This window comes from Erigeron canadensis, chromosome 9 (assembly GCF_010389155.1).
Source record: "Erigeron canadensis isolate Cc75 chromosome 9, C_canadensis_v1, whole genome shotgun sequence".
Lineage (NCBI taxonomy): Eukaryota > Viridiplantae > Streptophyta > Magnoliopsida > Asterales > Asteraceae > Erigeron > Erigeron canadensis.
This window is the reverse complement of record NC_057769.1, coordinates 490,292-515,148: the sequence shown is the minus strand read 5'-3', so window position 1 is coordinate 515,148 and position 24,857 is coordinate 490,292. Positions and strand designations below refer to the sequence as shown.

The window sequence follows — 24,857 nt, the reverse complement described above, 5'->3', positions numbered from 1 at the left end:
GTGGGTATGGCTGGGAGATTCTCAAAGTATTTCTCGGTTAAGAGTGTTAAGAAGTTTATTAGAAGTGGCGTGGACTATGGCGGAAGATACAACTTCAAATGGGTTTCTAGTGTTCCTAAGAAGTGTAATATTTTTATGTGACGGGCCGCTCTTGATCGACTTCCAACTTATATGACGCTTCAGGTATGAAACTGTAACTTTGGCTCGACTTTATGCGGATTATGTGACTGCTAGGATGAATCTATCGAGCACTTATTGTGCTAAAATCATATAAAAGTTTTTTTTTATTCATGAATGAAAACATACATTGATTTAATTATAAAACTAAAAATATTAAATAGATAGGCAAAAGCATGTTATATAATACTTATTACTCGTATTATATTATTAGTATTTGATTTGATCATTATAAGGAAACTTAAAATTAAAAAACTTAAAAGGGACACATGTTATTTAAAGAATGAGCCAAGTGTCAATTATAAAAAGCTATAATTCTATTTTAGTTTATTGGTAGATGTGACCCACTAGTTTTCTGAACAAATCATTCCCCATTTTGATTTTTTTTTCTTTTCCTCACGTAAAGATTTATACGTGTAAAAGATATCTATATCTACACTCAATTATAAATAAGGTAATTACAAAAATCATACCTAAGGTTTGCTCGAAATTACATTGGTCATACTTACAATTTAAAAATTATGTGAGTCATACCCACTGTTTTTAAAAACTTACACTAACCATACCTATCACTGATGGTCGTCTATTTGACCGTTAAGTCAAGTCACGTGTCATGCATGTGAGGTATCAAAACTGTAATCTCATGGATACTTCAGGTATTATCCTTGTAATTCACCAAAAAAATAATTATTAAGAATTTTAGAGTTTTATTTATACTTCATTTATTAAGTTGGGTAGATATGACATTTATTATGAAACAATAATTTTTATAATGAAAAGTATATCGAGAAAAATAATTGATACATGTAACACCCCAAAAATATAAAAGATAAATAAATCAATAATTTATGTATTTTAGTCCTTAAAATAATTTCTTAGTATTTTATTTTGAGATTCGGGGTTAATTTAGTTAGAACTTTAGTGGCTAGCGGATATAATACCCATTAAAAAGTGAAAGAAAACGTGGCATGATGGAAAAGAGTCCAACCATATGTTGTTGGTGATTTACACTTTTACTAGTTCTTCCATCTAAAATCCTTTCTTCCACTAGTTCTTCCACAATCTTCCAATCCACAAAAGTTGATATATGAAATTCATCCTCCTAATTTTATTAACTAATTCAAATAATAATAAGAAAACAAATTTGGGGATTTTGGTGTTCCTAGTGGTGGCCGAAAATTATAAAGAGGGAGGAAGAGAGAAGTGGAATTTGATATTGTTATTTTTCTTTTAAGGTAAGAAATCCTCTTAAATACTTAATTTTAATTTAGGGTTCTTATAATATTGAAATTAGGGTTCTTCCCATTTGAAATTGGGAATTTGAATAAATTGGGATTTTTGTAAGTTTGGGAATTTGTTAGAACCCTAATGAGATTGTTATGAGAAAATTTGGAAATATGAAAATGGTGTTTTGATGGTAAACCCATATTGGTGAAAATATTGTTTTAGAGTGTTTGGCCAAATTTTTATATTGTAAGAATCATGGAAAAGTTTTATGGAAAATGTTTTGTGTAGCCAAACACCATAATGAATTAGTTCATGGTGAATTCAATTAGATGACTGTGAAAGAGTTGAGTTTGTAGAACTCATAGATATTTACATAATGTGTAGGTGATGAAGATCTTATTGTTGAGTCTAGTAGCCATATAGTGCCAAATAGCCAAGTTAAGGTGAGTGTATATCCATATGATTATGTTCTTGTTAATAGAGGTCATAAGTGGGTAAATTCCTATGACCCATATGTTTGTTGAATATAAAAGCTAGTAGCTGGGTAAATTCCTACTAGCAAATATGAATGTTGAATGAAAGTTAGTAGGTGGGTAAATTCTTACTAGCAAAGTTTGATTAATGAATATGTAAGCTAGTAGGTGGGTAAATTCCTACTAGCATATTTGATGATTAAGACTAGTAGGTGGGTAAAGTCCTACTAGCATTGTCCATGACCATGTTGAAAATGATTTGTGATGATTTTGTGTTATGATTGATATGAATGAAATGGCTATCAAAAGATAGGCTATGTATGATGCTTGATGCACTAATTTTTTGGTAACTTGATTATGATCATATGTATATGCATTCACTAAGCGTTTTGCTTATGTTTTAGTTGTTTAACCCTTTTATAGCAATTGGTAGTAGCAAGAGCAAGATTTGACCAAGTGAAGTTAAGCTTGAAGGATTTTAGCCATCTTAGAGGTTGGCATTTTGGGTAATTTTGTAGAAAATCCCTTTGACTATTATGGCTCTTGATACAAGCTTTTGATTTGGGAGAACACGTTCTTTTGGTGGGAAAATATATGGTCATGTTAAGTTTTTGGTCTTTTTGTTCTACATGGATTTATAGTTTAAATGTATGTGTTTTGGTGATTTGTGGTTTCAAGATGATTATGTTTTGAAATGGTGTAAGTGTTTGAGTTCAAATGATAGTGAATTGGTGTTTTAAGTGGGTGCAGTAAGAGTATAGACGCAGACACGGCTAACTGTGCTCAGCGTCTGCAGTATTTTGTCTTGGTGATCAGTTTCTAGGAACACGGTCGACCGTGCTAGCGGCCGCAGTCCTTCTGTTCTTGAGCAAGAATTTCCGAGCTTCATTCGACGTTTTCAAGGTCCGGTACTTCTAAGATATGTTTAGAATAACATATTAGGAAGGTTCCAATTGTTATTTTTCAAATTCTATAACTTTTATTTTTAACGAAAATTTGCAATATTTTTCTAAGTATAAGTTTGTCTCAAATTTTTCGATTTTTAAAGTAAATGATTGTGATATTTTTGGTCTTCTAACTTTGGGCGTTACAATACAAGAATGCATTTATTATTAAACATGTCATTATTATTTTATTATATGTGTATAGTAACTATAACAAGGATGAGAACTATCAAAACCACTAAACTTTTCACTTTTATATATTATTATTATTATTAATTTATGATTTATTCTTTTTAATAGAAATCTATTTAAAAAATATAATTTATTCTTTTATATATTATTCTTTTTAATATAATTTTATAAGCCTAAACTTGTATCGTATAATGACATCCTATTATAATTTTTATTTTGAAATAGGTTTTTAAAAAAAAATATATATACATGTGTGTGTGTGTGTGAATTTTAATATAAAATATCTACCCACTTTAATAAATGAAATATAAATATAAATATTTTAATAATTTTTATTAGAGTGAATTATACAAATGATACCTAAATTATAAACATTACGGTTTTAATACATCACATGCAAAAAACGTGATTTGACTTAATGGCCAAATTGACGGCCGTCAGTGATAGGTATGGTCAATGTAAGTTTTTGACAATGATGGGTATGACTCGCATAATTTTTAAATTGTAAGTATGACCAGTGTAGTTTTGAACAAACCTCAGGTATGATTTTTGTAATTTACCCTTATAAATATTATCCACCCCTTTAAAAATAGAAAGTGTTACACAATACTTACATACAACAGTATGAAATTGTTATTAATAAATATCTCATATAAAAGAATTATTAGAGATTACCAAATTTATCTTTAATAAATTAACTTATACTCTAAACTCTTATCTTATACTATAAACTGTTTTTAAAAAGCCCCGGGGGTACGTATTATTTCCTTTTGTTAATACAAAAGATTAATTTAAATAATTTTACTACAGTACTACCTTGTTGTTGTTCATCATCTTCTAGGGTTTTCCAGGAACATACAACAAAAATACATACATAAAGATACATGAATAATAATAATAAATAAATAAAATAATTAATAATAAAAATGATATTCACACGCATTTCACGCTTTCTGTCTCGCTCGAATAACACCTTCCACAACCAACAAGTACTCTCTATCTCTCTATATACTTACAATAATTATACAATTAACTTATATATATTTATGTTAATTTTTGTATATATATAACATGATGATGATGACGACGATGATGATGACAAGTGGTGGTTGCAGAATGTGAGAGGAAATACTAGTTTCATCACCATTCACGGCGGCGGTGGACCACGGCACGTGACCAGCAGCAGCCCTACCACCTATTATTTTACCACTTCAATTACCACCTGTAATAAAATATTATATAATTCTCAAATTTTAAACAGCAACCATCACTTATTATCAGGAGGAGGAGGAGGAGGCTGCTGCTCACCAAGACTCTTTTCCAATCAAGCCTCCAACAACAAAAACAAGAGTAAGACCATATATATACATATGAATGGAAACACAAAGTTAGACTTAAATTATGGATGTAACGTCATAAAAAAAAATATGTACCAAGCTAATACATAGGTAGGACTTAGCAGCCAAACATCGATATAAAAGTTGAGGTTTTGATCATTATTATTATTATTATACTTGTGCATGCTAACAGTGATAATGAAAGTATTAAAATAATGTTTTTTTTTTGTGTGGATGTTTTGGTGGTTTGGTTGTTTCAGTTATGACTATATAATCTTGGAAATGGAATTGTGTAGATTACGAGAACTATTACCCAAGTGGAACGGTAAAGGTAAAGGTCACAGTGAGAAATGCGGACGGTGACAAATTTGATTCCAAAGGGGACGGTCACGAATCCGGTTCCAAGGGTATGTGAAATATGTTTTTATCTCTTCCTTGTCAAATGTTACATCATTTTGTTATTCCATCTTAACAATTTGTATACTAGTTGGAACTTTTCTCTGTGTTGCAAATGAAGATTGTTGATTATCGTGATTCAGTGAGTGACTGTATCAAAGACTGGTTGTGTTAAAATTAAAAGACTCTTAACTTATATGGTGCGAAAGGGTTTTTTTCTTGTTATGATTCTCTAGGTGAAGAAAGTATCAAGTAGTGAATTTGTTGGTTTGCAGGCCACGTATGACTAGCAGTAGAAATTTTTGCACGCCAAGTATGCCCCAAAAGGCTTTACATAAATACATATCACTGGGTACCCTTGAGGGACTGTATGAGGAAAAGTGCATCCTAACAATTGAATGGGGTAGATTCATCAATGATTGTTGGTCATCACACCCCTGAAAAGTGAAAAGTATATGACACGTTTCTATATTCCCACTGTGAACTAATGAAAGCACTTCATGAGATGTGACCATATACATTACTATAACTCTTGTATCATGTTAGCTTTTCATTCTTTACTTTTTTCTGATGTTCCTCAATTCCTTGGCTCGTTACGACCTGGCCTATGAAAAAAAATAGAGCCAGCAGAAACAAGCAGTATGCTCAAGGCTATAATCTTAATCAAAATTTTATCTACTTATTTACGTCAATCCACGTTGCTCTAATAGGCAAAAGTTTGTCTTGCATTTCTAGGTAATTATATCATAGGGATAACGTAATTGGTCGGCTGATCATATAGGGATGTTCTTGTTACAGCTGTACCATAATATGTAGTGTTAGGTTCACAACTCTCGAATGTTTACAATAATTTTAATTTCTGTATCCTATATAAATTCTTATGCTTTATATATTTAAGTTAACTGCAGATGCCTTCTATTGTGTTCCCAATCTTTGCTTAGACAAAAATTAAATACTTGAAGGTGAGTTGAGTAGTCAAACTACTTAGCTCCACATAATTCGTTCTGTATCCTATATAAATTCTTATGCTTTATATATTTAAGTTAACTGCAGATGCCTTCTATTGTGTTCCCAATCTTTGCTTAGACAAAAATTAAATACTTGAAGGTGAGTTGAGTAGTCAAACTACTTAGCTCCACATAATTCGTTGCACTGGGATAAACTTACCGGTTTGAAACATCGATCATTAAGGGCCAAACAAAAAATGTACTGATGCTCAGTTCCTTCGTTCGCATTACAATTAAATCAGTATAGCTTAACACTGCACAACCAGAAAGTCAATCCAGCAGCAGTCAACATGCCAAATGAGAAAGTCGACCTTTTGAAAATTCAACCACTGGGCCAAGTATATTAATGTATCTATAAATATTACTACTAACTTATTACATCATACTCTAGTGTCTAGACATCAAATATCGATAAGCAGAAATTTCTACGCTAAAACATAAGGGAATTATGTTCAACTAAGCGGAAGAAAAGTTTTTAGGTAGTTAATATTTTTTTTTCAGTAATTTGCTCTGTTGTGCTGGCCGAGTGATATACCTAGTTTTACCTATTTGTCATTTGAGAAGACCCATGAATTCTGTTGCAACTCGATTAACTTTTGATGTTTGATTTGCCTTCTGCTTTCTTCTTAACTTTTTTTTAATCTTTCTGTTATTAATAGCATCTAATAATGTGGTATTGCCAGGGGACTCTGGCAAAAATGACGATGGAGATAAGTTCAAGCAGTTTCCAAATTTACTTCCGTCTTTGCTGTTTTTTGCTTTTGTTTTGTCATCAACTTTCTTGAATACTGAAGAAAAGAAACAGGTATTGTTGCTTACTAACTTTCATCATATATTTGAATACCACATACTTGATGGTTGCAGTTCTTAAGTTAATTATATAGTGAAGAGATACTTGAATAAAACAATTAACCCATTTTGGTCTTATTTTGTTTCGGGTAACCATCTTTCTTTTCTATGGAAAAATGACTAAACTTTGAGAGTTCGATAAAAAAAAAATCGATTAGATTTCTCAAACTTCAATTGCATTAATAAACCCTAGAAGTTTCAAACAGAAAGATCTTGTGGGGATTTTGTTGGTGGTGTTGAAGGGACAATCATACAGTGGTTAGTGGTTACATGCTTACATGCTGTTGTGGTGGAAAGTTATCCTGAATATTAATGGAACTATGTAGGTTCTTCGTTTCCTTAAAAAAACTTGGTTTCCAAAAAAGTAATCAGATTATATATTTGCTCTGTCATTTATTTGAATGAAATTATCAATTTGTGTACTCGCATGCTCAGATCAGTTTTCAAGAGTTCAAAAGTAAGCTTCTAGAACCTGGTTTGGTGGACCATATTGTTGTCACCAATAAATCTGTTGCTAAAGTGTATGTGAAGACTTCAGTTTCCAATACATCTCAAATCAGTGATGAAGCTAGCCAGGGTCCTAACAGTGACATCGGGTCCAGTGGAAAATCAGGCTATTACAAATACTATATTAATATAGGAAGTGTGGAAACTTTTGAGGAGAAGCTCGAGGAAGCTCAGAAGGCATTGGGAATAGATACTCATAATTATGTTCCAGTCATGTATTCTGATGAAACAAATTGGCTCCTAGAATTATTGAGGTTCGCTCCAACATTATTTCTTCTAGGAACCTTATATTTTGTGGGCCGAAGAATGCAGATTAATGTCCCAGGTGGAAAGGGTTCCCGTGGAATTTTCAACATAGGAAAAGCACAAGTGACGAAGTTGGATAAAAATTCTAAAAACAAGGTAAGGTTGCTTTACTTTTACTTGCTTGTGTTGGTAATTTTATTGTCTAGCAACTCAAATTTTATTGTCTAGCAACTCGAGGAAAAATAGTTTGCATCACGGTGAATTGTCTAAGTGCCCTATCAGCACCAAACTCAATGCCATGTAAAAAACAACCTGAATGTGTTGAGAGTATTGGAGTAAATTTTTGAACGCTCTAGGGTTTTTATCAGCTGTCTGAAAGTTTGATTTAGTATGTGGTTAATCTGAAATAGGAATTTATCTCTGACTTTTAAAGTTTTAATTTAAGGGAACCCTCAATTATTATGCCAGGCACTGGCCGGTATCTAAGTGCCAGTTAAACCCTATATAAAAGAATGCCAACATTGTTGTATAAAGATAAGTATTTCACTTAAATTCATAAATATATACAATTTGTCTACCATGGTAATATAACCCATAATCTCTTGGTTGATGGGCACCTCACATTTACTGCTAGTGGCTTTGAGGTCTTTTAATAAAATTTACCAAAGTTTGATAGTTTTTTCCGGGCAGTAAAAATTAGCTACATGAAATAGAAATTTGACTCAAGTTGGTTACCTTTATATAAGTTAACCCAATTGAATTATTAGTTAAAGTTGTTTTCATGTAATGACTAGGTATACTTTAACGATGTAGCTGGTTGTGATGAAGCAAAGCAAGAAATCATGGAATTTGTGCATTTTCTGAAAAATCCTAAAAAGTACGAGGAGTTAGGAGCAAAAATTCCAAAGGGAGCACTTCTTGTAGGACCACCTGGGACAGGGAAGACGCTTCTTGCAAAAGCCACTGCCGGTGAATCCGAAGTTCCTTTTTTGTCCATATCTGGTTCTGATTTTATGGAAATGTTTGTTGGGGTGGGACCCGCCAGGGTCCGTAGCTTATTTCAGGAGGCAAGAGAATGTGCACCAAGTATAATATTTATTGATGAGATTGATGCAATCGGGCGGGCCAGGGGCCGTGGTGGTTTTTCTGGTGGAAATGATGAGCGTGAGAGTACTTTAAATCAGCTTCTGGTAGAAATGGATGGATTTGGAACCACTTCTGGAGTTGTTGTACTTGCTGGTACAAATAGACCTGATATTTTAGACAAGGCTTTGTTGAGGCCTGGTCGTTTTGACCGTCAAATTACAATTGATAAACCTGATATTAAAGGTCGCGAGCAAATATTTAACATATATTTGAAGAAATTGAAGCTTGATGAAGAGCCATCCCATTATTCTCAGAGGCTTGCTGCTCTGACACCTGGATTTGCTGGAGCGGACATTGCTAATGTTTGTAATGAAGCTGCTTTAATTGCTGCGAGGTGTGAGAGTGCTGTCATTACTATGGTTTACTTTGAGGCAGCTATAGATAGGGTCATTGGAGGTTTAGAGAAGAAAAACAAGGTATATAACTTGACTAAGTGATTTTGATCTATTTACTTGTGACTTGGTTTGGTTGGGCCATGTTTCATCTCAACGTGCAAGAAAACCTGAATCAACAAATCTTCAGAAATTTCTGTAAATATCGTCTTTTTCAAAATATTATATTATTATCAAAATTATTATTATTTATGTAATCATCTTCGACTCTCTAATTATAAATAAAAGCTACTCTCTAATTATTAATAAAAGCTTACGTTATTTTGTAATACCTGTTTTGGGCCAACCCAATCTAAATGGACCTGTTCAACCTGTACAAAGTTGTCACCCGTTTTGTCATCTGCCCACCTGGAATTTATTTATGAAGTTTCATGACGTCATAACTTTTTTTTTTCCCGTTTGAAATCATATATTAAGTTTCAGTTATGAAGTCTTTATGAATCCAAACGTGTTGTTCACAATTTGCGCATCTGTTTGTGGGTTACACAAATATGTTAGGTAACACTTGTGAAGTATAAATTTATTACATGCAGATAAATAATGAGATTTCATGAGCAATATCTTTTGACAGGTGATAAGTAAACTGGAAAGGAGGACTGTTGCTTATCATGAATCAGGTCATGCCGTTGCTGGATGGTTTTTGGAACACGCAGAACCGTTGCTAAAAGTGACGATTGTTCCTCGAGGTACTGCAGCCCTCGGTTTTGCACAGTATGTCCCTAATGAGAACCTCTTGATGACTAAAGAGCAGCTTTTCGATTTGACTTGCATGACGCTTGGGGGTCGAGCAGCCGAACAGGTGACTTCATGAACACCGAACCTTATCTTATATGTTGGTATTTCTTTTTTGTTTTTCTATTAGAGGTGGTAAAATGGGCTGGCTTGGTCATGACTCGTGATTATGGTAAAACAGACAGTTTTTTAAATAAGCCGTTACAGGTCAGGTTGAATTGGCCCAAAGCAGTGAAATGCCTTTCTGTAAAATTATTTAGTTTATCAATTTGACTAATAAACTATGCAATGTTTAACGACGAATTAATCTTTTGGATCAATTGATTTGAGAGGTTTTATGGATTAAATATATATTTCAGGTGTGTTTAAATCCATTTGGCCCATTTCTTTTAAGCTATATGTTCTGAGTTTCGTTGTGTGACTCATTCGAGTTAAATATTAATCTGAATCAACTTGCTCATGGATTATTGGGTTGAAATAGTTTCTATGTAGTACGCTTTTCTTCAGCTGTCAGGAACTCCTGAGTCCTGACTTTAGATCACTTAGTAAAATGTTTAAATCTTAGGATTTTGTGCCTGGTGGTCCTCATATTATATTATCTCTTGTATTCCTCTCTGATTAGCAGTTACCGTGAATTGCTTTTGTGCACTTTTAGACAAGAGAATTTCAATTTATAATATTGATATCTTTCTATACAATTGTTGGTTTATTTTATCCTGCAAAAGTTATCAAAGTTTTGATTATCAAGAAAGTATATCTAATTGGTTTTCGACGGCAATGTGACAAATGAGCATAAGAGTTTCTGTAGCATGTGTCTGTGGCAATAGCGTCCTTTATTCCATTTTAGCTTTTATGTGCATGTAGTCTGTTATCGTATGACAATGTAGTTTTTTAAGGCTCTGTAAGCCATTATTGTCAATCTCATCTTTCTAATGAAATGAATGGCCTTGTTAAGTCTGAATAATGACAAAATAGAGGAACCTGTTACTCTATGGATGGGTTGATTTGGCTATGACATATCTCTAATGGGGTCAAATACTTTTTCTAGCAAAACATTAAACGGCTTGGTTCTATTCGTATTTAGATTCCATGGTTTTTTTTTTTGTCAAGTATAAAACACTTTAGTTGTCTCTGAGCTTATCTGTGAGTCTGAGATAAGTGGATATAAAGGTTTAGATTCCCAATAACGCTTTATAGTAGGAAGTTGCCCATGTCTACCATAACCCATTTAATCTGATACCCAACCTGACTGACTGACTGACTGACTGATTTTGTCACATCTAATGATAAAGTTTGTGATAAGAGTGCTAAAGAACTGTAATGCTTGGTTTAGGTTTTGATTGGAAAGATCTCGACTGGAGCTCAAAACGACTTGGAGAAAGTCACAAAAATGACGTATGCTCAAGTAGCAGTATATGGTTTCAGTGAGAAAGTTGGTCTTCTATCTTTTCCTCAAAATGACAACGCCTTTGAGGTAACCAAGCCATATAGCAGCAAAACTGCTGCAATAATTGACAATGAAGTGAGAGAATGGGTTGGAAAAGCATACCAACGTACATTGCAACTGATCGAGGAACATAAAGAGCAAGTAGCTCAGCTTGCAGAGCAGTTACTCGAGAAAGAAGTATTACACCAAGAAGACTTGGTAACCATACTTGGTAAACGACCATTCCAGTATAGTGAACCAACGAATTATGATAGGTTCAAGGGTGGGTTTGTAGACAATGAAAGTCAAGAAAAAGCAAGCGGAAAATGATGATCCCCTACACCCCTCTAACCTTGTGACTCTAAGTACGTAGTTTTATTTTAACAAAAAATCACATTTGAGGTCAATTGTTTATCGCTCGATATTGAAGTTTTCGATTTATGTAGCAATACATGTCCTCTTTGGAGATTTAATGATGTATAGCTTTTGGAAGAATCCTGCCCGAGTTTGTTTTTGTTCTCAATTTATAAGAGTGACAATTTCCGACTCATTAACTTATGAAGCAGTGGATGTAGGTTATGATTATGTTCAAAGTTTGGCATTGGTGATATTTTACTGAACTTATATAAATTTGTTATTTTGTTGGCTTATAGAAGCTTCAAAAGAAACAAAAATATACATGTACACCAGGGTATTTGTTGGGGCAACATCCCGGATCCGTGAGTAAATCATAAGATCCAAAGTAACTTATTAACACATGACGGGATGTTTTGATAAACTGAAAAGTGTTAAAAACTCTTTTTGACGAAATCAGTAAGTTTTTGCAAATCATTCCCTGTAAACTCAAGCTAGTTTGATGGCCTTTTGGTAACTATTACTCACGTATATTTGATGCATAGTATGCATAGTATTGATTATCAGCATTTATGAAAAACACACAGCTGATGCAAAAGACTTGAGTTTTGATCTAATGATGACAAATCTGAAGATTTTCGTGGTGGCACTTGGGTCATTATCTTAAAATTCGAAGATGGAAGAAGGTTTGATTACTTAAAATTCAAAGCAAAACCGACAATACTATAAGGAATTCATTCATGGAAACATCTCTTACAGTAGACGAAAATGAAAAGAAAAAAAAATGAAAGAAGTGGCATATATTGGTTGCAATTTATGCTTGGAAAAGCTAAGTAGATAGTTGAAGTCAATTGTAAAAATAAAAAACTGGAAAATTTGTAGGATAAACTGCCTGCTGAAGCTCGTATTCTGGATCAAAAGCTTACAGGCATAGAGATGCTTAAAACAGAACTTCCGATTTCCAAATGGCGTAGTTAAAGAGTAACTATTTTTCATGTTTGTTGCAATTAGAAACATTTCCTGTGGACAATGGATGGCCCAGATTCATCGTATTCAGCCTTAGCGATCCACATCTGTAATAAACGTAAGCAATTAAGTATCATATATACACATGAAGACTAGATATATATACATATGTGTGTGTGTGTGTGTGTGTGTTTGTACAAGTATATGTGCAGAATTTGTCACAGTGACTTATAGATGGGTCAATGGAGGTTATATTTGACCTTTAATGGGTCAAATGGATAAAATCAGAAAAGTTAGTTTTATGCTTGAAGTTTTATGGCTTCATCTGACATATACCAAATAGTTATCTACTTTGGGTTGAACCCATTTCTCAATCCCGCCCAATTTTTCACCTCAAAGATCTAAACTCATCAGTCACCACCTGACTCATTACTCAACCCGCTTATCATCTGGTACTTACAACTGTTTCTACTTTCTATTTATGGATCCAATTTGAATCCATTAGATAAACTCATGCCTTTGGTCTTATGGTCCTTTACGTTAATACTTTCAATTCCAGTTGTGTCGTTTGGATGGTTCATACTAGATAGTTGATACTAGTATAACGGTTCTTCAGTAGTACTAAAATTCCTTTTTGTAGTGTAACATATAAGGAGTAGAGGTAGCAACATCAACTCAAATTTTATGAATTGATTCATGCTATATTTTACATCTGATGCGTAAAACGAAAAGAAGTTAGCTAAAAGGAAGGGGGTCAAATGGGCGGAAGGTCTCATAAAGTATAAAAACTCTCATAAATGTTATTCAAAAGTCAAATTATAATGAATAACATATTCACTTTGTGATCATCTTTGACACATTAACTACTAATCTATGGACAATTAGACAAAAACTGATTCGGGCCAAAGGGACACATATGGAAAATTACATGTTTTAACCCATTGCCCAACCCACCTGTTTTGCTAGATACATATAAAGCAAAAATAAAAAGAAATTGGAGAAAGAAATCACCTGCTGGAAGGTGCTGAGAGATGCCAAAATGGATCCTCCAATCCACACACTATACTTCCTTTCTGGTGGCGCTACGACCTTAATCTTCATGCTGCTCGGTGCCAATGCAGTAATTTCCTTGCTCATTCTGTCAGCTATACCCGGGAACATAGTAGTACCACCACTGAGTACAATGTTTCCATATAAGTCCTTCCTGATGTCCACATCACATTTCATTATGGAATTATAAGTTGTCTCATGAATGCCAGCAGCTTCCATTCCGATCATCGATGGCTGGAAAAGTACTTCTGGACACCTGAACCTCTCTGCTCCAATAGTTATCACCTGCCCATCAGGCAACTCAAAGCTCTTTTCAACCGAAGAGCTAGTTTTGGAAGTCTCTAGTTCCTGCTCAAAATCAAGTGCAATATATGCCAACTTCTCTTTCATGTCTCTCACAATTTCTCGTTCAGCAGTTGTGGTGAACGAATAGCCTCTCTCAGTAAGAATTTTCATCAAGGCATCAGTAAGGTCACGACCAGCAAGATCCAAACGCAGGATGGCATGTGGGAGTGCATAACCTTCGTAAATGGGAACTGTATGGCTCACACCATCTCCAGAGTCGAGAACAATACCTGCAAAATGATGGTAACACAAGTTGATTGGTTCGTATATTCAATCTGAGGATGCCTTAAGATGTGTATTTTGCAAGTGACTATGTACAAGAAAGAAGAAACCGGACTTGTTTTCATAAAAATGTTGCACTTTGTTATCAAAGCGAGAAACTTACCAGTTGTACGGCCACTAGCATACAAAGACAGAACGGCCTGAATTGCAACATACATAGCAGGAGAATTAAACGTCTCAAACATGATTTGCGTCATCTTCTCCCTATTAGCTTTGGGGTTAAGAGGGGCTTCTGTAAGGAGAACCGGGTGCTCTTCTGGAGCCACACGGAGTTCATTGTAGAATGTATGATGCCATATCTTTTCCATGTCATCCCAGTTATTCACAATCCCGTGCTCTATTGGGTATTTCAAAGTTAGAATACCACGTTTAGACTGAGCCTCGTCACCAACGTATGCATCCTTTTGCCCCATACCAACCATCACTCCAGTGTGACGTGGGCGTCCAACTATGCTAGGAAAAACTGCTCTTGGGGCATCATCTCCAGCAAATCCAGCCTGAATTATGACGACAAAATGTACTTAGACTTGGTAAATCGAACAAGCTAGGGGCAATCAAGAAAAGTAACTAAACTACAAAGCGTTGACATTTGACTTTGATACCTTGACCATTCCGGTTCCATTGTCACAAACAAGAGGCTGGATATCTTCTCCATCGGCCATTTTCTAGTATCTGCAAGAACATAACAACCTTATACTATTATACCACAGCTAATTAAACTTACTAAAAGACTATCAATATCGATCTTCTAGTACCTTACAAAATGATCAGATGTTCATATATAAACTATTGTGATCACGACTGAAATACATAAAGTTCAAAAGAATTAATGTGCACCGAATTGAAGCCTTTCGATCATATATATACTTATAAGATGATCAATTTAGCATAGCAAGCATAACATCACAAGTGATTTTGTTCATCGAAAACAAAGGTCATGACACGTTTACACAAATATCAGTTTCTTTCTTTGTTACTGATTTTTTTTTTCTCCCACATGTGCATCATGACACGTCTAAGCATCTAAAAGAAAAAATCATATGCTGACACGTCATGATGCACATCAATTTGCAAAATTTCACAAAGTAACTTTTTTTTCTCTTCTTCTATTGATCAATTTCACCTCTTTTAGCATGTCCTGTATACATATACGAATGAGATCTATCATATATTTTTAGTTTTTTTTGTTACATGCAAGACAACGACAATACGACATAGACAAGTAAAAGAATTAAAATCATATCATAACCAACGTAAATGTATATCATCACGATAAATGACTAGTACAAAAATAAGCCAATGAATCGATCTCACATTATGAACAAAATTGTTGTATGAATAGATAAATTTTACCTGTTAAAAAAAATTATGATTATTGATGCTGTGTTTTTGAGAGGAGAGATTTGAAGGAAATAATGTAGTAAAAACAAAGAGTAATTATTAATAGCAGGGGATTAAATCATAAATAATGTTGGATAAAAAATGGCCTAATTGCACGATAATCCGTTGGTTTGAATTCATGATTTTACGTTTTTTCAGGACCTTTTGTGAATGCTATTTCAGTTATATTTTATTCTTGCTTTTTTTTTTTGTCCTTTTCAAACGTTCTGTTACTGATGAAAAATGAATATATGAATTCAATTGTGGACTTTATTTGGAAGCAGAATTGGTTTGTGAAAAATTACAAGAAGTTAATATTGTAATCTTGTTATAAATCATCAAAGCTAGTAATCTTCTATATTTTGGACGTCATAATAAAATTTCTAAGAATAATGACAAACATAAAAAAAGTTAACGTCTTAAGTATGATTTAGATGTGATATTGTTCTTTAATGAAAGTTGTTTTTATTTATTTAACTTTTGTTAAGTTATTCGTATGTAAATTGTGGAAGGTATACAACTTACACATGTGTACTTAATTCTTATAAATTTTGTTTAATGTGTGTTTTTTTTTTTTTTAATTTTTTTTTTATTTATATTTTGTAATAAGTTATTATTAAAAAAAATCAAAAATGTAAAAAAAGTTAAAATGAATAAATAAAATAATTAAAACTATCTTCTTTTTCTTATTTCCTTTTCTCACATGATGTATCCCCACATTTATAGTACTTGATAAAAAAAAAAAAATCCATCATTAAAGTATGTCAATACATGAATTGTAAATAGAATTTTTTTATACTACTTTTTTTTAGAACAATAATATATTAAAAAAATACGGTATCTAGCAAAACACTAGACACCATAAATAATACAACGGTACATAAACGAATATAATTACACCGCCTAGAATAACATCAATACTTTGAAAAACTTTCAAAACCAAATAAAGCACACCCTCGATTATAAAACAAGAAGAGGGTTAAGGAACCAATTATCCCGCGAGACATGTAATTTTGTAAATAGATTTTCTTAGATCTTTGTTTTAATAGTTCAACTTCTAAAAAATGATACGGGCAAAATCAAGAGTTTTCAAGGAATATAGTCTGAAAGGGCTATTAATGAATAAGGTCTTTGATCAAATCCAGAATCCTAACAAAATCTAGTAGTAGTTGCTTTATGTTTGAACAGTTTCTTAAAAAAAGATAATATGGTTTTTCCATCACATATACGAGCATGATACCCGCACAATGCGCCATACAATGCGGCGGCGGTGACGGGAATGACGGTCTAGTGGTGTCAGTGATGGTATTATTGGTATTGGTGGCAGTGTCAAGTGGTTTAGGTTGATGTAAAGATAATGGTGAAATATTTTAAAATATAAGAGCTTAAAGTGTTAATTATTAAAATAAGGGTTTAGGGTGTAAATTAAGTCATTAAGGACATATATAATAATTTATAAAAACCCTTTCTATAGTGGGTGTTTATTAAGGACAATTTAGTACTTTCGTATGTAACATTTGAGTAACAAAATTCCTATTTGTAGGAAGCGAATAATTTTTCAAAAGGAGTATAGATATGGTAATAATTAACAATGTGAGAGACAAAAGACTTTATACAAAGTCCAGACTCATGGATAAAACTTAGGGGGTGTTTGGTATGAGTGTATCAAAGAGAATGAAAATGTAATAGAGAATGAATATAGTGGGAAAGAGAATGAGTATTTGGAAAAAGAATCAATTCCGTCGTTTGGTACAAGCAGGAAATGTATATATAAAAAATACTAAATTTTAAATAATAATCAAATTTAATACATATAACATCACTAAAACAACAAAAAAATTTTAAAATTTCCATTCCCATCAATTATCTACATTTCATAGAGAATTGAGGGAATGAAATCGATTCCCTATTCTCGATTCTCTTTCATATTCTCCATTACAACCAAACATGAGAAGTGTTTCTCATTCAATTTTCACCCTTTCCATTCCATTGTACCAAACACCCCTACGTGTGATGGAAATACATAAAATTTGAGTTTTTTTTTTTTCTTTCTGTTATCATCTCTTTTAATTAGTTTACCCTTGGATTCGGCAGCTTTCTCCAAGATCTACCTTAAAGGCGTCACGAAATCATCCTTCAAAAGAAGCCCATCGGCACCTAAATCTAGTATAGTAGTAGATATTTTTAAATTACCAACCACGAGAAGCTCACGAGGGACCAAATCAATTTGTTTAATGAATTTTTTTTAACAAGAACTTGTTTGACAAAATGCCCGTCAAATATGTTTGTTTCAAAAAATTCGTGGGTGTGGATGTAGTATTTATGTTATTGTTATTGTATAATAATAGGAAACTTTTGATATATGCAATAACTAACATTTGCGCTGTATTCTCGAGTTATATTTGTAAAGAAAAGAGAAGAAAGAAAGAGAAATGAACACAAGCTTTTTAAAAATACTCATATTCTTTTCCTTTCTTTCCCATATAAAACTCAAGAATAACATAGTGTTGGAGAATGGAAAAAAAAAAAAAAAAAACCTAAAATTGTTTGCACATTTACTTTGTTTTGATAGAAACAAGATTTTCATGAGAACTTAAGAATTTATAATATAACAAAGCTTAAAAGTCGATGATGTAAGTATATGTACTATAGTTGCTATTGTAGCAAAAAAAATTCTCGATCTTTACCTCGACACCCCGGCACTAATAGTACAAATCCATAAGCATCAAATGCAATATTAGTTGCTTTTGTTGAATCTATGTACATCCTTACTAAGAAATGTCTTTTAATTGATTACCCAATTACAAGCTTACATGTATCATTTATTAATAACCATATTATTTGATCCAGGTAAAAAGGTAAATACGTACATTTTACAATAATAATAACATGGTAATCGCATGATGCGACATCGGCAAACTTAAACGCATGACGATAATTTACATGTTGGTGCTGGTTATGTGCCAGTTACAACTTGGGAGTATGATGTATTGGTTGTTGACTATATGGATATATTACCTTTAGTTGGAAAATGAGACTATATGCATTAGTTGTTGACTTTTTTTGTTTAATTTGTTGGTGTCGATTGTGAATTGAATTAGGACAATTGTAGTGTTGTTCGTGTAGGCCCATGCATGACTCCAAGTATTAAACCCTTAGAAGAACGCAAAACAGAATTTTAAGTACCATGTTATGCAATACGTACACGTCAAGATCGAGACTACTATACATACCTAATTAAAAACCAGCCATGGCCTGTGCACAGGTCCATAAGATATGCCAGGCATCTGGGTTTGAACATATTGACTCAAGGTAGATATGCATGGTTCGAAGGTGAGAAGGCAACAGCCATCTTGATCAATCTCGTCGCTCAGCAACTTAATTCACAACATTATTGTTGATGTTGGATCTCCAAAGAGTATTCCGTATAGCAGAAAAATCACTCCTTTTCTTAAGTATCTAATTAACCGCAACATCAAGACCTTCAAATGTACCCTTCACATTCCATGTGTGACCATCCTGGTGTATGATTTCCTCAGGTTGACATATCTTTAATTATCCTCGATCGTTTCCTGAATGAAAGTCATATATGTATTTTAAGTATAAATGCAACAAAAACATATGTCTCTAGCTACGTGTTATTATAATTCGCGAGGAGTAGCTAGCAGGTGTTTTCAAAGCAAAAATAAAAAGCAAATTCTAAAGCAAGGCCGGTATATATGTACCACTTTCAGGAAATGATATATAGACCAAATGCTGATCAAGAAGTGTTGAAGAAACACATATCACTCCCTATCCAAGCTAATTAAACTTGCCTGTTTGAAAAACAACTCTATTTTGTTCTTGTACGTACGTACAGACATCTTGTGAGTGAGTATATCAAAGTTTCTGCTACAATTAACATATACCAACTAAAATCCCAAACACCCTCTGCTAAATATATATATATATATATATAGAGAGAGAGAGAGAGAGAGAGAGAGAGAGAGAATCCTTATTTTAGGAACCTTTATTTTTGTAGGAACTCTAAGAACCCTTTTTATAACTAAGTAATCAAAAGAGCAGTCTTGTACTTCAATAATAATCTAGCACCATATTAAAATTAACAAATATTGAAAACAAAAAAACCGCCGCATGATTATCTCTGTTATTAATGCATTTTCCTGACTTTCCTCTATCATTATCATGTTGTAAGCATTTGTGATACGAGCCATGTGATAGTAGACTCAAACCATCAAGCCCAACCTACTAATGACCCAACAGTTAACAAAACCATCACTTAAGGAACTAGTCAAAGTGTTATCCACGTTCTAATGCATATCCTACAAACCCAAGTAATGATATTTCCATGTTCACACGAGAACCAACGGGTGTTCATGAATGAACATAAGTCGCTCATGGTGTACACACGAGGATACATTCATATATGATCATAGATACATTTGCGTGTTCACACGTGAAAATATAAGCGTTCACTTGTAGATACATGAAAACCACATAACCATGGTACATGTATAACCACAAGAGTCTTTGGAACAAAGAGTTAGAGTAACTCTTAATTTAAAAGTGTTTACTTGTAAACACGTGAATGAACGACGAGCGTTCATCTATGAACATGAATATATTCATATATGATTACAGACTGTTCACACAATAATATAAAAGCGTTCGCTTGTGAACCGCTGTCAATCACATATAATTAAACATGGTATATGCATAACGACTACAAGAGTATTTGGAATGAAAATAGTACTTCTCAATTTACTTTTAAGGCATACAAGTGATCGTTGACATGTGAACATTCAATTATATGAAAAAGAGCCTAAGAGTATTAAAAAAGTTATTTGTTCATGTTTGATTCAAAAAGAAAGAATATTAAAAAAAATAAAGAAAGAAACAGTCAGGAGCTTTAAACGGATCGTCTATTTGACTATTTTGATGGGAAGAAAATATAGTTGACACCGGATGCCATCAATGGACAGAATTACCCTTTTGCCGTTTGAAACTAACCATCTATTTAATGGATTTTAATTAATTACATAATTCACATTAATCATTTTAACCTTTGATTAATTAAATCCAATGGCTACAAATGGTTCTCATAGTTCCTTCAAAGATAAAGGTTCTTAATTTAAGGGCCCTATATATATATATATATACGAGCATAATACCCGCACATTGTGGCGGAATTTTGTTTTAAGAATGAAATAGATTTGGGGTAGTTTAGTCCAACTGTAGAGGTGAGTATAGAAAAATGTATTAAGGTAAAGGGCATTTTAGACTTATCAGGTTCTTAATGACTTAAAGTTAATTTGCTTTATAAGGGAGTATATATGTTACCCTACATATATATATATATATATATATTAGTAGTATAAGCACTAATTAAACATTTAAACTAAATTAACATATAAGTCGTTGAAAGCCAAACCGGGACCGGAATTTAACGGGCTTTATCGTGTTTGGCCCGGATCATTTGTTTTCTCGGGCCAGCCCATGAAATGATGTATTCACCTCATATAATCAAAATAAGATGGCTTAATGGTGTTTAAAAAAAAAGAAGCAGAAAACTTATAAGGAAATTGAACATGAACAACATATCCAACTAACTGAATCAGTGCTAATAAAAGTATATATGCAGATATCATATAGATATATAGGAACACGTACTCATCGAAACTATAATATAAGAAGCTATATACTAATTAACGTGTGTCGTACGTGATCACTAATAGTTAATCAAAACAGAATGAGTGCTTACATTGTTCTGTGATGATTGAGAGTCGGTTGTTGGAGGGTTATGGTCGTCCGTTATCTGCAATAACATATAAACATGACTTAAATGATATACATAGAATTACGTACTACAGATCATTATATATTTAGAGACTGACCAAATGCAGATCAAGAAGTGATGATGAGGAAACATTATTCCCTATCCAAGCTAATTAATTAAAGATGCTTGCCTGTTTGTAAACCGACTCTATTTAATTTGTTTTGTAGAGACATCTAGCTTGTGAGTGAGTATATCAAAGTGTCTGCTACAATTAATATCCAACTAAAATCCCAAACACCCTCTGCTATTTATATATATTAGTAGTATAAAGCACTAATTAAACATTTAACTAAATCAGTGTATAGGTCGTTAAATACTTACATGATCACTAATAATTCAACAAAACAGAGCATGCCATTATTAATATATAGCGAGAGAGTATATATATATATATATATATATAATCAAATAAGAACCGTCTTAAAATAAAAATACGATAATATAGTTATTTTCTTTACTACCTTTATACCAATTTAATAAGTCTACTGTGGATGAAGCTGTCCAACACTCCAACCAACACCAATTTAATAACTCTACCAATTTAATAATAACATGGTACTTAAGTTAAGCTCATTTAATAATAACATAGTACTCGCACAATGACACGACAACAATTTAAAACGTATGAGATATAATGGCGGCGAAAATTTACAAGTTGGTGCTGGTTATCCTAGCTAGCGAATTATTAACGGTCGAATACAAATTCAAATATGAAAGTTTATTTTATAATCATCAGTGATATACGGTATGGTTATATGGAAAGTTACTAATACGGAAATTTTATACATATATGAAATCTTTATGTTAGCTTGTCTATATGCGACTATGCGTACTCTCTAAATACTCGTAAAAACCACGTTTATGTCCGGCTGTACTACTTATTAGAAAATATGTGTATCAATTAATTAGCTACTAAATTTGCTTTTAATTAACGATACAAAAATATATGATATATATATATATATATATTAGAAAAATGCATAATCCAATGACACATTTATAAAGCTGGTGACTCGTACTAACAACAAAATAATATATTTATTTTGAATGTAGAGTTCGTTTCCACTGTTCTCTTTGTTTTTTTCCCTTTCTTTTCTCTTATTTTTTTCCTTTTTTTTTCATCTCTATTTTTAAATAAAACTCAAGAGCACAAGCTTTTCAAAAATCCTTCTTATTCGTTTCCTTTCTTTCCCATATAAAACTCAAGAACACAGTGTCGGGGAATGGCAAAAAAAAAAAAAAAAACTAAAATTGTATGCGCATTTACTTTGTTTTGATAGAAACAAGATTTTCATGAGAACTCATGATTTTAATATGTACTTTAAAATAAATTAAGAAATTATAATACATCAAAGATTAAAAGTCGATGATGTGAGTATGTTCTATAGAGTATATAATTATAAATACATTTGTCAGCATTAATTAATGATGCTTTATCTAGCTTCCTATCGTTCGTTGCATATATGGGATGTCGAAGTGGTTTAAATACATATGTCATCATATATATATATACAGAAGAGAAAATAATAAGGAGCAACCAAAATCTGAAAATGCATTAGGAAATTAAAGCTCATATATATGATCGATCATTAAAAAGATTCTATCTATATATATATATGTTCTCTAATTATTTCGCGAGTACAACGTACAAACTTCCAAACAACACACACACATATGTATATATCAACATGCATGATCGAGCAACACCTAAAATTAATTACTAGAACGAAAAAGGGGATGGGGCGGCACTAAACAGACGATGCTTGTTACTTCCCACTGGACCATCAGCGACACCACTTGAGCTTAGGAGCTCAATCATGTTCCGATCAGGATGGCTACGTTGTTGCTCACATAGATCCCCCAACGATACTCCTGAAAAAATAATTATACATGTATACATTTTCAGATTTAAAAAAAAAATCTACATAAATCATGTATAGAGCAAATGCATGCATGTCATCTGCCCTTAATACCCATACCCCGCTTATGCATGGATTGGGTACTGTTGTTGTATATATATTTTTTTATCAAACACATTTAACAATAGAGGTCCAGTGCACGTAAGCTACTACGAGTCGTTAATAAATTTTTACAAATTAAAATATGTTGATAAATCATCGTATAGTACCTTCACCAATGGCTAAGTTGGAGTGAAGATCGACGATGTTAGGGCATTTGTAGTAACACTGTGGGGAGCAAAGAGTGACGACCGAGTGCTTATCAAGCAATGCGTCGGAAGAAATACCTGTGGCATTTCTATTAACGCCACAAGCCTTAACACATTCCTCTGTCTCAATGTACCCTCCTCCGCCGCCTAACGATGACATGATATCGATGCTTTCCACCACAACTTCTGATGTTCGGCATTGGTATGCCACTCTACCTTTTTTATCTTCAAAATTCTCCAATACACATCTCTTTCCCCAAGAAGAAATCGCAAATGAGCATTCCTCTTTTGTTAGGTCTTCACATATAATATTCGCGCCTACGAAAAACATTACAAGATCAATCAAAAAAAAAATTAAAATAGTTTACTAGTAGTGTGTGTATATATATATATATATATATGTGCAATGCAATGCATACCAAAGGAGGTTGTTCCGTGGAGAAAAAAAGATGAAACGACGACAAAAAGGAGAACCAGAAAAAACTTCATTTGGGGTTGATTGGAAAAGGAATTGAATTGAATAGAGAACACTAGTTTTTTGTGAGGATGAAAGTAATGAGAAAAATGGGGGTATATATGTATAGTAGGGGTGTCGAAAATGCATGCCTAAAAATAGAAACGAGTTTGCCCATGCATGAAGAACACTTTAAATCTAACTTACAAGTGTCCACTATACATAATAGTAATTTCTTACTGACATATAATATGTTTTACCAAATAAGAAAGTTTGTTAGAAGTAAGGTTGATCGAATTGAATACTAGCTAGAGGTATCAAATTTGACAAGGTGCGTATGCTAGCTAGCTAACTTTAATAAGTAATGGATCACTTGTGTTGGGTAAGAGATATAATATTCTTTTATATTCAAGATGGGAGTGTTTTTTTTCTTTTAAAGTATACACTATAAAGAGTGCATTATTTTGGTTTCATTTTTCGCTATTTTTTTCTTAATCAAAATATTAAAAAAAATAAAAAAATTTAACAAACAATAAAGATATAACTCACAATGAAACTAATGACATCCGTGATGTAACTCACAATAGAACTGAATAAGTTAGACCTATTTCATTAAAATTAATAAGGAAACATATAAACCACAAAAATAAATAAAATTTTATAATTAATTCAAAAAAAAAAAAAAAACAAGAATAATAAAAAGCATAATAAACCAATAAATTAGTAAAGCTTTATCTATTTTTTTCTTTTTGACGGCATATCATCCTACTTCAATTTTTAAATTACACTAATGACGGAATATCAGTCAAGATTTTCAAAAACCTTCAATAATTCACTCTTAAGAGTAGCCGATCGATCAAACGTACAAGGGCGAATTTGTTTATAATTAAAGACTTTGTTAATGATCGAACCACTAACTCACTAGGTAATGATGCTTTATATATATTTAATATATTTACAGCGATTTTATTA

General features: G+C 32.7%; 3 protein-coding genes across 5 annotated transcripts; 1 reads left to right on the top strand and 2 right to left on the bottom strand.

The window, feature by feature from the left end:
* The first annotated feature begins 3,830 nt into the window (after positions 1-3,830).
* Positions 3,831-11,609, top strand: LOC122581860 (ATP-dependent zinc metalloprotease FTSH 8, mitochondrial-like). 3 transcript variants are annotated; one of them, XM_043754171.1, is made up of 8 exons: positions 3,831-4,002; positions 4,129-4,363; positions 4,647-4,757; positions 6,437-6,558; positions 7,038-7,511; positions 8,150-8,917; positions 9,465-9,692; positions 10,959-11,609. In XM_043754171.1, the coding sequence occupies exons 1-8, from the start codon at positions 3,940-3,942 to the stop codon at positions 11,379-11,381; spliced, it is 2,424 nt and encodes an 807-aa protein (XP_043610106.1). In that variant the 5' UTR covers positions 3,831-3,939; the 3' UTR covers positions 11,382-11,609. The 3 variants fall into 3 exon arrangements, with proteins under 3 accessions (XP_043610106.1, XP_043610105.1, XP_043610104.1); XM_043754170.1 differs by having other exon boundaries at positions 4,126-4,363; XM_043754169.1 differs by having other exon boundaries at positions 4,117-4,363.
* Positions 11,610-12,179: 570 nt separating this feature from the next.
* On the bottom strand, positions 12,180-15,480 carry LOC122580924 (actin-like). Its single transcript, XM_043753066.1, has 5 exons — positions 15,402-15,480; positions 14,651-14,720; positions 14,152-14,545; positions 13,383-13,996; positions 12,180-12,478 (listed from the first exon to the last, which is right to left on the bottom strand). Exons 2-5 carry the CDS (start codon positions 14,708-14,710, stop codon positions 12,413-12,415), a joined length of 1,134 nt encoding a protein of 377 aa, XP_043609001.1. The 5' UTR covers positions 14,711-14,720; positions 15,402-15,480; the 3' UTR covers positions 12,180-12,412.
* A 7,482-nt stretch (positions 15,481-22,962) lies between these two features.
* Positions 22,963-23,762, bottom strand: LOC122581399. The gene is made up of 2 exons (XM_043753625.1): positions 23,393-23,762; positions 22,963-23,136 (listed from the first exon to the last, which is right to left on the bottom strand). Exons 1-2 carry the CDS (start codon positions 23,760-23,762, stop codon positions 22,985-22,987), a joined length of 522 nt encoding a protein of 173 aa, XP_043609560.1. The 3' UTR covers positions 22,963-22,984.
* Positions 23,763-24,857: the final 1,095 nt, after the last annotated feature.

Excerpts from the sequence above, each read along its gene's own strand:
- LOC122580924 (XM_043753066.1), bottom strand. The coding sequence starts at position 14,710 with ATGGCCGATGGAGAAGATATCCAGCCTCTTGTTTGTGACAATGGAACC. Across the intron at positions 14,546-14,650 it reads ATGGAACCGGAATGGTCAAG|GCTGGATTTGCTGGAGATGA; the intron begins GTATCAAAGTCA and ends GTCATAATTCAG. Across the intron at positions 13,997-14,151 it reads TGCTAGTGGCCGTACAACTG|GTATTGTTCTCGACTCTGGA; the intron begins GTAAGTTTCTCG and ends ATCATTTTGCAG.
- LOC122581399 (XM_043753625.1), bottom strand. The coding sequence starts at position 23,762 with ATGTTTTTCGTAGGCGCGAATATTATATGTGAAGACCTAACAAAAGAG. Across the intron at positions 23,137-23,392 it reads CAACTTAGCCATTGGTGAAG|GAGTATCGTTGGGGGATCTA; the intron begins GTACTATACGAT and ends TTATTTTTTCAG.
- LOC122581860 (XM_043754169.1), top strand. The coding sequence starts at position 3,940 with ATGATATTCACACGCATTTCACGCTTTCTGTCTCGCTCGAATAACACC. Across the intron at positions 4,758-6,436 it reads TCACGAATCCGGTTCCAAGG|GGGACTCTGGCAAAAATGAC; the intron begins GTATGTGAAATA and ends TGGTATTGCCAG. Across the intron at positions 7,512-8,149 it reads ATAAAAATTCTAAAAACAAG|GTATACTTTAACGATGTAGC; the intron begins GTAAGGTTGCTT and ends TGTAATGACTAG.